This window comes from Salminus brasiliensis, chromosome 2, assembly GCF_030463535.1.
Source record: "Salminus brasiliensis chromosome 2, fSalBra1.hap2, whole genome shotgun sequence".
Taxonomy (NCBI): domain Eukaryota; kingdom Metazoa; phylum Chordata; class Actinopteri; order Characiformes; family Bryconidae; genus Salminus; species Salminus brasiliensis.
The window spans coordinates 58959450-58971713 of record NC_132879.1 but is presented as its reverse complement, the minus strand read 5'-3'; the positions used below and the strand labels follow the sequence as shown (position 1 = coordinate 58971713).

Sequence of the window (12264 nt, the reverse complement as noted above, 5' to 3'; positions counted from 1 at the left end):
TATTATAGGAAACACACTTGCAGCCTTACAGGCCCATTTCTTTTATAAGCAGATACATAAAATACAAATTAATGTGTAATTACGATTAGCATTAACTGCAGGTATACCATCTGTCCAAACCAACAGCCTTTTTGGTGTGAGCCTTGCTGAGATCAAAGATCATAAGAGATTACATAAGCAGGGCTGAAGTGCTGATGTTTACAGAATCTCTTTCAGTTTCAGTTTCTCAGAAACTCATGCTTTTGAAAGAAAAATAAGACACACAAGTTTTTGTATTTCCGTTCTGGGTGGGATTTTGTATTTTATAGTGTATATGCAATCTAATAATTTCTTCCTTCAATTCAGTTCTTCAGACCTTGGTTTCTTCAAACATACAGTCATGCCCGAAAGTATTCATACCCCTGGCAAAGTTTGACTTAAATTTACTTTTATTTAACCAGAAGTTATATTTTTGCCTTGAAACGACACAGGCATCTCCCAGGAGATAACACGATGATGTACAAGAGGCATCATTGTGGGAAAAAGTATTTCTCAGCTTTTATACACATTTGAACAAAAAGTGGCATGTCCAAAATTATTCATACCCTTTGAAAACTGTCACAGTATATGGGAAAATCCAAAGTTCTATAACATTCCAAATAGTCCAAGCTGTTTTAAAGCATCCTAATTACCCTGATTCATTGGGAACAGCTGTTTTAATCAACTCAACAGGAGCAACAGCAGCTCTCTGCAGTTGGTTTGTGGACAGTCATGGCTAAGACAAAGGAGCTCACTAAGGACCTGCGGCTGTGCATTGTGGCCGCTCACAAGTCAGGAAAGGGCTATAAAGCCATATCAAAATGTTTTCAAGTTCCAGTGGCTACAGTGCAAAGTATTATTAAAAAATACGAGAAGTTCCGCACTGTGGAAAATCTCAGAAGATGTGGTCGGAAGCCAAAAGTGACACCTGTGCTGGCCAGGAGAATAGTGAGAGAGGTGAAGAAAAATCCAAGGATCACCACCAAGGCCATTCTGGTGAATCTGGACTCTGCTGGTGGCGACATCTCAAGGCAGACAGTTCAACGGACACTGCACACTGCTGGGTTCCACGGATGCAGGCCAAGGAGGACACCACTTCTCCAGAAAAGGCACACAAAAGCCCGCTTGACCTTTGCAAATGCTCATCTGGACAAAGAAGAAGACTTCTGGTGTTCTGTTTTATGGTCAGATGAAACAAAAATTGAATTGTTTGGCCACAATGATGTGTGCACCATTTGGCGTAAAAAAGGAGAAGCCTTCAACCCTAAGAACACCATCCCCACTGTCAAACATGGTGGTGGGAACCTAATGTTTTGGGGGTGTTTTTCAGCCAATGGACCAGGGAACTTGATCGCAGTAAATGGCACCATGAAAAAAGAGCAATACATCAAGATTCTCAACAACAACATCAGGCAGTCTGCAGAGAAACTTGGCCTTGGGAACCGGTGGACATTTCAGCACGACAACGGCCCAAAACACACAGCCAAAGTGGTGAAGAAATGGTTAGCAGACAAAAACATTAATGTTTTGCAGTGGCCCAGCCAGAGTCCTGACTTGAATCCAATTGAGAATCTGTGGAGGGAGCTAAAGATCAGGGTGATGGCAAGGAGACCCTCGAACCTCAAAGAGTTGGAGCTCATCACTAAAGATGAATGGGCAAAAATACCAGTGGAGACATGCAAAAAGCTGGTCAGCAATTACAGGAAGCGTTTGATTGCTGTAATAGCCAATAAAGGCTTTTCTATTAATTATTGAGAAGGGTATGAATAATTTTGGACATGCCACTTTTTGTTCAAATGTGTATAAAAGCTGAGAAATATTTTTTCCCACAATGATGCCTCTTGTACATCATCGTGTTATCTCCTGGGAGATGCCTGTGTCATTTCCAGGCAAAAATATAATTTCTGGTTAAATAAAAGTAAATTTAAGTCAAACTTTGACAGGGGTATGAATACTTTCGGGCATGACTGTATGTTTGATGGAAAACTAACAAAATACTTTTTACAAATACACCTACAAAATTGTGGAATATAATTTTACACCAAAGTGCTTAGGTTTGACAACAAACAAACAAAAGATTTAAAATAGAGATTAATGTTAGTCTGATCAGGGGAATAGAGATTATATCTGTGGGGCATATCCCACACAACTGGTGAAAGGTCTCCAATTACTTCTATTTTGTCAAACGCCTGTACTTAAGAAAATCACTTTTGCATACCTGTTTATAGATCTAACTCCATCATTAAATTTGCAGATGACACCACAGTGGTTGGCCTAATAAGCAACAATAATGACATGGCCTACAGAGAGGAGGTGCATTATCTGGTATACAGTGAGGAAAAAACTATTTAGTCAGTCACCAATTGTCTTCTCCTGCTTAAAAAAACGAGAGAGGCCAGTAATTGACATCATAGGTAGACCTCAACTATGAGAGACAAAATGAGAAAAAAATCTGAAAAGCACATTTTTTTTCTCATTTTGTCTCTCATAGTTGAGGTCTACCTATGATGTCAATTACAGGCCTCTCTCATTTTTTTAAGTGGGAGAACTTGCACAATTGGTGATTGACTAAATACTTTTTTCCCCACTGTATCTCAGTGGTGCACCAGTAACAATTATACACACAAAAGACACATGTGGCTCATTGTGAACTTTACTTTTTGCTCTTCTTTGCTTACTTTTTGATGTTTCCAAAATAAAATAAAATCGAATTTCTACATTTTTGGCTGATTAGCCATTCTGTCATCCTTATGAGACCAGTCACCCAAGCAAAGCAAAACTAAACAAGCAAAGCAAAGTTAGTTAAGCTGTGCAAAGCAAAGCCATGTTATGTTAAGCAAAGCAAATCAGGCCTGGTTCTTTGGCCTTTGTTCTCTGGCCTTTGTTGATAGATAAAGTCTTTGACGCAGGCCCCATCATTATTGCCTCCGACACCTGCCTTGAAGTTTGGCAGGAGTCCAGATGTTGCAAGACCTACAAAAATTGAGACCTTTTTTTTTTCATTTTTGTTTTTATTTTAGTAAATTACTATTAAAAAGCATAAATACCATACAGCACTAGGTCAGCACACACAACCACAATCATGGGGAAGACATCTGACCTCACAGTTGTCAAAAAGATGATTGTGTCTTTAAGAGTAGTCACCACTCTAATTCTGCTCAGAGTAGTGGCCACTTTAGTGAATGAGTGGTAACCTTTTCACTATGTACAATGCTGCTTTAAGAGTAGTGCCTACTTCAATTCATCTGATGATGCTTTGAGAGTAATGAAGACTGTATTTTGTGCTGCTCTGAGAGTAGTGACCAGTCTTTACTATAGCCAATGTTGCTCCGAGTAATGACCTCTTACCTATATCCAATGCTGCTGTGACCAATTCACTACTCACTCTCTCTTGTGTGAATGAGCTAAAAATAAATCAATTGACTGAAACTTTTCTCCTAGTTTGAGCAGTGTCGAGATGTCCCTTTTTCTGTATACTTTTGGATTTGTTCTTTTGGAAAGCAATAACAACTAGAACAAAGTGGAGTGGACAGTGACCTGTCAAACTAGATACTGGGTCACCTCACTAACCAACCACAGTATGTCAGGGCACGTGACTGTGTATCTGATAAGGTGGTCAGCAACACAGGGCCTCCTAAGGGAACAGTCTTGGCCCTGTTCCTCTTTACCCTGTACACTGTTGACTTCATGTACAGCTTATCGACATGTCACCTCCAGAAGTTTTCTGATGACTCAGTGATTGTTGGCCTTATAACTAATTAGGAGGACGGCGAGTACAGAGAACTGATTCAGGACTTTGTGGACTGGTGTCTGCAGAACCACCTTCGGATAAACATGGGGAAGTGAAATTCAAATATTTAAATACACCAACACAGTGACACACTGAAAACAGGGGCTCTGAAAGTGCCTTTAAAGAAATTAACAAACTAAACTGTTTATGAAGAAATATTTTTATTTCAAACAAATAAAATATTCTGTAAATGACTGATTATGAAAATGTGGAAGTAATTACTGGAATTACAGATGGGCAGATGTCAGCTAAAAAATGACCTGCATCTTCCTGGAATATTTTATTCTAGTTAAGCCGCCCTTGAAGGTCAAATTATTTATCTTGGCAAAGTTGAATTTGAAAATGACAGAGAGTCAAATAGGGAGGTAACCTCTTTTAAAAGCAAAATCCACATAAGAAAAACATATGTAAAACATAACCATTCCAAAAATGTTCTACTTTTTTATTTAGCTTTCTAATAAGAAGTTTCAAATAGATTTAAGATGTTCCCTCTTTCAGGATGAAAGGTCTTTTTATTACCATTAGTACCATTGCTGACACAGTGAATCACAAGATTCAAACAGCAAAGAAAATCCAAGGAAATTAAAGTTCACATTAAAATACATGCACAAGAAAACGTTACAGCATAACATCAAAATGTTCCTTTCACATCTGCCATTTGGCAGAATGTGCCAAAACACCTGAGCTGTCGCTGCCATCCTCTGTAACAGCTTCGTCCCCCAGGCCATGAGAATCCTTAACACATGACTTTTGACATTTGTTAACGAATGTGAAGCCTCACAATGCTAACCATGGGTGTGAGAGGTGTGTGCATGAATATATGTGGACTAATTCCAGAATGACTTTCCCAGAGGTTGACGCAGCATCAGAACAGAGAAAGTTTTAAAGAACAGCAGGATGTTTTGGGTGATATCACTAATGTAACATAAAAGCAGTGTGATATGTCTTGGAAGAGAACATGGAATAGTGTTAACTATATTGACATGTACACAACTCATTAATATTATTACATTTGTTTATATTATTAAAGTCATTAAATTTGAACATACACAATTTTGATGACAGATGGTCATTGTGTGATGGTCCTACCACTGTTCCTGTCACTACCACTTTAAAGAAATATGAGTTGGTAAATTCAAATCAAAACATCAAAACATATTAAATAACCACCCACTATAGTAAAGAAGATGGCTGGGGCATTGTTCACAGGTTGCTGTTAGTGGCTTTAGGCCAGTTAAAAAGATAAAAGGTGACACTATCCAAACATACTTTTAACTATTTCTATGAATGAACCAGATACATTAAATATATGTATTTCTTTTAAAGTCTGTTTGTTGTCTGTTTGAAGCAAATGTTTTAATTAAACAATTATAACTATTTCTGCACCAGGCCTTGCTTTGGGTGCCAACCAGTGTTTAATGGGAGGCTTACATTGGCCTGATGTTGGCTTCTGACCATTTTTTTTTATTAACAAAGCAAGGGCTTGTAACATAAATCTTCAGAAAGTAATATTTAGGTTTGACCCCACTGATAACATCTAACAGCCTGTTATTATAATTTTCTACTAAATGTAATTGAATAATGATTTCCTTGCTGTTCGTTTAATTTTTGTTCTGATTATCTAAACTATGCTGGTGTGGTTCTGGTTTACAAGTGTTTTAAACACAATTTGCTATTTTTGGTTATTTGTTTTGTTTTGTTTGTGTTCAGCATGTCGGCTACTGCCATTGCATATCAGATGTGGAGGCTTCAGTAGTTTTGAAGAACTAGAAAATAGGATAGGATAAATAGGATTCAATCATTGTACAGACTATGCAGTATCTGTTGATAACAAAGACAGTGAAGACTGAGTACAGTCTCTTCACACTTCTACCATCACCATCACTGTTAACAAACAATGATACCTGTTTATATTTATATCTCCAGATAGCCACTATTTTATCTGTTTTATCTTTAATTATGTTTCTAGACTATTTATGTCTATGTCTTAATAGCTTGTGTGTTAGGGGCAGATTAGCAAGGTATTTCAGGTTTTTCACTCTTGTTTTATTTCGGTGATGGTTATATTTCTAATGTAGCTCTAAACATGTATATAATTTAATATAACACACAAGTTCCTCATGGCCTTATTTTAATGTGTTTAGCCACAAGCGTCCTCACTTACATATGAAAGCTTTCTCGAAACATCTGTAGGTGGGGTGCCATTGTCAGGTTTTTAACTGGTCATTAACGCAATTGTTCCAATTAAGAGAAATTTATATGAAAGTATTGTTAACATGTACAGGCAAATTCACAAGACTGATTGCTGTCTATTATTTATCTCTTAAGAAACATTTGCTCTGGAAGCTTCAATGTTTGCACTTTTCCTATTTGAATTGTCTGAAAGTAACATAGATTTACCCATGCTTAAAACATCTGAATTTAAAAAGGTAACATGTGTATTTAAAACAATGGAACTTCTTCTTGGGATTGAACTACAAACTCTCAAATCAACATAAACAGCTTATATTATATTGATTATTATAACTTACACACATTTACACTCTCAACAGATACCTGGAACAACTAGGATACACAATTTAAATCAAACAGTTCAGAACAGGCTCAGAACATTATTCAAGCTAATCACTATTCTCATCCATTCAAGCTAAGGTTTGATTGATTGTATGCTAGCTAATTGAATAATAATAATAATAATAATAATAATAATAATAAATAACTTTACAGTGGACAAAATAGAACTTTTGCAAAATCACATACCTATAAAAATAATTGTAATTTTTATTTAAATATTGTATCCTTGGTTCAGTTAAAATCATATAAAGCAACACACTTAAGGTACACATGGGAGCAACTGAACGTAAAATACAAACAGCTAATCCTGAATTATGAATATAGGCTGAAATTTAGGCGATTTGTGCGATCTAACTTGCCCCTGAGGAGTGAATGACATGGGGGATCAAATTTGTAGAAAGGCATGATATAGGCTGAAATTGGTACGAAATATAATTTCCACATTTTACAAACAGCTATTAATCAAAATCATAATATAAAAATACATTACCAAATCAAAAAAGCAACAATAATCAAATAACCAGTAATATGACAGTAGCAATAGCAAAATAGCTAAAAACAACATCAGTGTATTTCAGAAAGACAAAACTAATACAAAAACATGCATTAAGATTTTTCAGAATACAACAGTTAAAACAAATTAAAAATATGCATAATGAATGAATCAATAAAAATTGCAATGTTTTGCAATAAAATAATTTTACACTGATTCCAAAAAAAGTCATTTTCTGCTACCAATTTTTCATTTTGGAGATGCATGGGTTTTAAGTTACAGCTAACTACCTAACAGGTAATGACCAATGGAAGTTCATTATCAAGAAATATTGGACAATGAATACTCATCAGCAGCAAATCATTACAGAATGAATCATTCATTCACTTCACCAACTTTCATTTTAATGTCTGATTCAAAATCTTTTAATTAATGTCCGAAAAGCCCACTGCACTGACTTAAAGTTCAAAGTAGCATTGTGCATTTATTGTTTTTTAACCCACTGTAGATGCCCCCAAATGACTCTGCCGGCTACCCATTAAAATTTTATTTACAGTTGTAAGGTGCTCATTCTGTAAGTATTTTCATAGAACACACATGATTCCACGCATTTGCTGGTTTTCTCATTGATTTCAGTGCTCAACATTTTTTAAATGTGTTGATCTCAATCTTAGGATCATGTGAATGTGTTCATATTTTTACGCATTTTTCAGAGGCTATAATATGCATGGCCTTGTTCACATTTCTTTTATCATATTTTCGTTTTATTATCTTTTTTCAAGCATTAACCTCCTTCTAACTGCATTTGTGTTTCTTTAAATTTAAATGTGGGAAGTTCCTCCCACACTTTCAGGGATATGTTTCTGTTCTGTGTGAGTGCGCTGGTGTGCTTGAAGACTTCTCTGTTGATTAAAGCTCCTTCCACACTCTGAACAGTGATATGGTTTCTCTCCAGTGTGAATACGCTGATGTCTTTTGAGGTTACCACTCTCTCTAAAACTCATCCCACACTCTGAGCAGTGATGTGGTTTCTCTCCAGTGTGAATACGCTGGTGTTTTTTGAGGGTACCACTTTCTCTAAAACTCTTTCCACACTCTATGCAGTGATGTGGTTTCTCTCCAGTGTGAATGCGCTGGTGTTTTTTGAGGGCACTATTCTCTCTAAAACTTTTCCCACATTCAGAGCATGGATACGGTTTTTCTCCAGTGTGAATACGCTGGTGTGCTTTGAGGGTAGTACTCTTTCTAAAACTTTTTCCACACTCTGAGCAGTGATGTGGTTTCTCCCCAGTGTGAATTAGCTGATGTGCTTGAAGAGCACCCTGTTGACTAAAACTCCTTCCACACTCTGAGCAGTAATACGGTTTCTCTCCAGTGTGAATACGCTGATGTGTTTTCAGGATATCGCTCTTTCTAAAATTCTTTCCACACTCTGAGCAGTGATAAGGTTTCTCTCCAGTGTGAATGCGCTGGTGTCTTTGAACACCACTCTGTTGACTAAAACTCTTTCCACACTCTGAGCAGTGATACGGTTTCTCTCCAGTGTGAATGGGCTGGTGTCTTTTGAGGGCACCAAGTTCTCTAAAACCCATCCCACACTCTGAGCAGTGATACGGTTTCTCTCCAGTGTGAATACGCTGATGTATTTTGAGGGTACCATTCTTTCTAAAACTCTTTCCACAGTCTGAGCAGTAATACGGTGTCACTCCAGTGTGAATAAGTTGGTGTGATTTGAGCGTATCACTCTTTCTAAAAAGTTTTCCACAGTCTGAGCAGCGATACGGTTTCTCTCCGGTGTGAATGCGCTGGTGTATTTTGAGGTAAATACTCTTTCTAAAACTTTTTCCACACTCTGAGCAGTAATACAATTTCTCTCCAGTGTGAATGAGTTGGTGTTTTTGGAGAGCACTGTGTTTCATAAAACTCTTCTCACAGTCTGAGCAGTGGTAAGATGTTCCTTTTCCTGTATGCTTTTTGGTTTGTGCTTGTGGAGAGGAATAAGAATAAAAAGATTTTTTCTTAGAACGGGAGCTTCTGGAAACTCCATCCCCACATCTTATCTCTTCTGATGACAACAAAGTAAGATCCCGCTTCATTGTTGTTGCTTTTTCTGGAAGTAAATTTTAGGAGAAATAAGAGAAAGTAAACACTAAGAGAAGTAGAAAACTGGCAACAAGAGGACATCCTATTGTGGAGGACAAAAATTAAATTCAATATAAAATACTCCAACATAGTGACACACTGATTGTTTTTTTTCCTGAAAACTCGCTTAACTACTGGACAATCTTACCTCTTTCTACCCCCCCATACCGGACTGTTCTGAAACAATTTTTAAAGAGTCTACTGACAACCAAACAAGGTCTCCAGAGAAGCACTAAAAGAGGAACTGACTTTAGCTAAGGTTAAAATGTTTCATGCATTTGCTTAGCAGATACAAGCATTCCAAAATACTGTAAGAAAATATGTCACGAGGAAGAGGAAGCAATGCTGCCATTTAGTATTAAATTCAATAAATAAATAAGCCTCAATAATTACATCAGTTGTTAAACATATTTCAGAGCACAAACCTTTATGCCAACCTTCTCCATTACTTTTATATCCATCCATATAATGTAATATTACTGTAAATAATTACAGTGCAGTAGTGTATAAGGGGTGTGTTTATCTGTTCTACATCTCAAAAATTAGAACCCTTCCCCATCCATACTTGTCTTTAAAAAGAGAGCATTTCTTCATAAAGTTCTGTAAGAGTGAGTTGAATATACAGTGCAAACAGTGTGTAAATGTATAGAAGAGTTATTTACCTTCAGCAGAGCAGCTCCTGTTTCTCTAAATCTGTGCTCCAAAGGCCAAGTGGCAACCAGGGTAGGACTGTTCTATAAAAAACTACTCTTAGCAGCCTGTTGGTCACACAAATAGTCTAGAAACAGTCTAATCAGAATGCGTGGTGATGTCACCAGAAAGGTCCCGCCTCTTGTAACTGTGGTGGAAAGCTTATGTGCTTTGTCATTCCTTCATGGAAATTATTTTTATTTTATTTTAAATCATTAAATACTAAGCCTTTATTACTGTTTATGTTTTTACCAAAAATATTTGGAGTGTAGAGTGTGTTTAAATTTTTTTAAAAGGAAAATTCATGATGTTTATTTATTTATATATGTTTGCTGGATAAGATCTAAAGGTCTGTTATTATTTATTTCTCTAGTATATTTTAATGTCTTAATAGCTGTATGTATGTTGTATGTAGTTTTTTTAGTATTTTGTTTAGGTGATTGTTATGAGTTATACTTCCACCTCAGAGCCCATTTTAATTTATTTAGCCAGAAGTGTCCTTAATTACATATGAAAGGCTCCTTCACAGAGCTGTAGGTGGGGTGCCATTGTCAGGTTGTAAACTGGTGATTGATGCAACTGCTCTGATTTGCGGAACTTTATATGAATGTATTGTTAACCTGAATGGGCAAATTCGCAAAACTATTTACTACCCATTGTTTCTTACTTTGCCTGAATTCTTCCCTTAACAATGAAATGGATTTAGTAACATTTGAAAGATCAGAATCCTACAAGGAATTTTATAACTGTATGTGCGTTCAAAGCTTTAGGGGGTTAAACTCCAAGAGTACTTGGACAAAGTGTAGAGCATTATAGTCTCCATATGGACTTGTGTTTAGTAGTATCTAAGCTTAGAGGTATCTTTGAATTTTAGTCTACTTAAACTAGCTAAGGTTATTCTTAAGTAAATAGTTACAGTGCAGTAGTGTATTAGGGGTGTGTTTATCTGTTCTACATCTCAAAAATTAGAACCCTTCCCCATCCAAACTTGTCTTCAAAAAGAGATATAAAAAGAAATAGCAAAGCAAAGTCTGGATAAGAGCTGTAATATATGCTGTAAATATAAATGTAAAGCATCGTCCTGAAATTTAACTACAAACTCACAAACCTTCACAAATGGCTCCTGTTATATTGATTAATGTTTTTACACATTCAAGGAAAGGTTTGATTCAGTGTATGCAAGCTAAATGACTAATAATAATAATATCAATAATAACCTAGATCAGACAATAACAAGATCTAACACAAGTAATTCTTACTGTAGAGTAATAAAACTTTACCATGAACAAAATAGAACTATTACTGAAACTCTCTATATTGTGTGCAATATTCCTAAATCACATAGCTATAAAATTATTTCAGCGATGTTAAATTGTTTTAAATTTTAACTTTTATTTAAATGTTTATCCGTGGTTTAGTTACAAATATAGAACACCACATGTAAAGTACACTTGGGAGCAACTGAAGGTAAAATATGTATATATTTATATATTATATATATTTAATATAAGTTAATCCAGAATTATGACTGTAAATATACACTGCTCAAAAAAATTAAGGAAACACTAAAACAACACATCCTAGGTCTCAATGAATAAAATATTCCAGTTGTAATCTTTATTCATTACAAGTGGAATGTGTTGAGAACAAAATAATACAAAATTATCAATGTAAATCAAAATTATTATCCTATGGATGTCTGGATTTGGAATCATATTCTAAATAAAAGTGGAAAATCAAATTACAGGCTGATCCAACTTCAGTGGAAATTCCTCAAGACAGGTTAAAATGAGGCCCAGTAGTGTGTGTGGCCTCCAAGTGCATGTATGACCTCCCTACAATGTCTTAGCATGCTTCTGATGTTCTTTTAAGGGATCTCCTCCCATGCCTGGATTAAAGCTTCAGTCAACTTCTTGACAGATGTGACACATCTGTCACATGCTCAGTGTGAACCTGCTCCAATCAGTGAAGAGCACAGGGTGCCAGTAGCAAATTTGCCAATCTTGGTGTTCCCTGGCAAATGCCAATCGTCCTGCACAGTGTTGGGCTGTAGTCACAAGCCCCACTTGTGGACATCAGGCCCTCATAGCACCGTCATGGAGACAGTTTGAGCAGACATATGGATATTCATTGCTTGCTGGATGTCATTTTGCAGGGTTCTGCAGTGAATAAAAACATCAGCCTGAAAGGATGGGACCAAATAAACCACCACCTGCAGAACCACTAATTTATAGGGGTTGTCTTGCTAAGTGCCTCTCGTTTCTACCTGTTGTCTGTTCCATTTGCACCGCAGCAGGTAAAGCTGATTCACAATCAGTTTTGTTTCCTAACTGGAAGGGTTGATTTGACAAAAGTGTGATTGACAGAAGTGTGATTCACTATATTATATGTTTAAAATTTCAGATGAAGACTGAATTAGGGTTATGCAGCATTTAAATACAGGCTGTGGACTGAAATTTAGGCTGTAATTTATAAAGAAGGGAATGTGTGTTCTAACTTGAGTGTATGAATGCACTCTTCAACATTTAGCTCAATATTCAACAGCTTCTGCTAACGA

The 12264-nt window shown here is 36.3% G+C and overlaps 1 protein-coding gene across 1 annotated transcript in view; it reads right to left on the bottom strand.

The window, feature by feature from the left end:
- LOC140549580 (uncharacterized) overlaps positions 1–12264 on the bottom strand; it is an 85765-nt gene that overhangs the window by 56372 nt on the left and 17129 nt on the right. The window contains 1 exon segment of the mRNA XM_072673332.1: positions 7735–8748. Within this exon segment, the coding sequence (XP_072529433.1) occupies positions 7735–8748 (1014 nt within the window).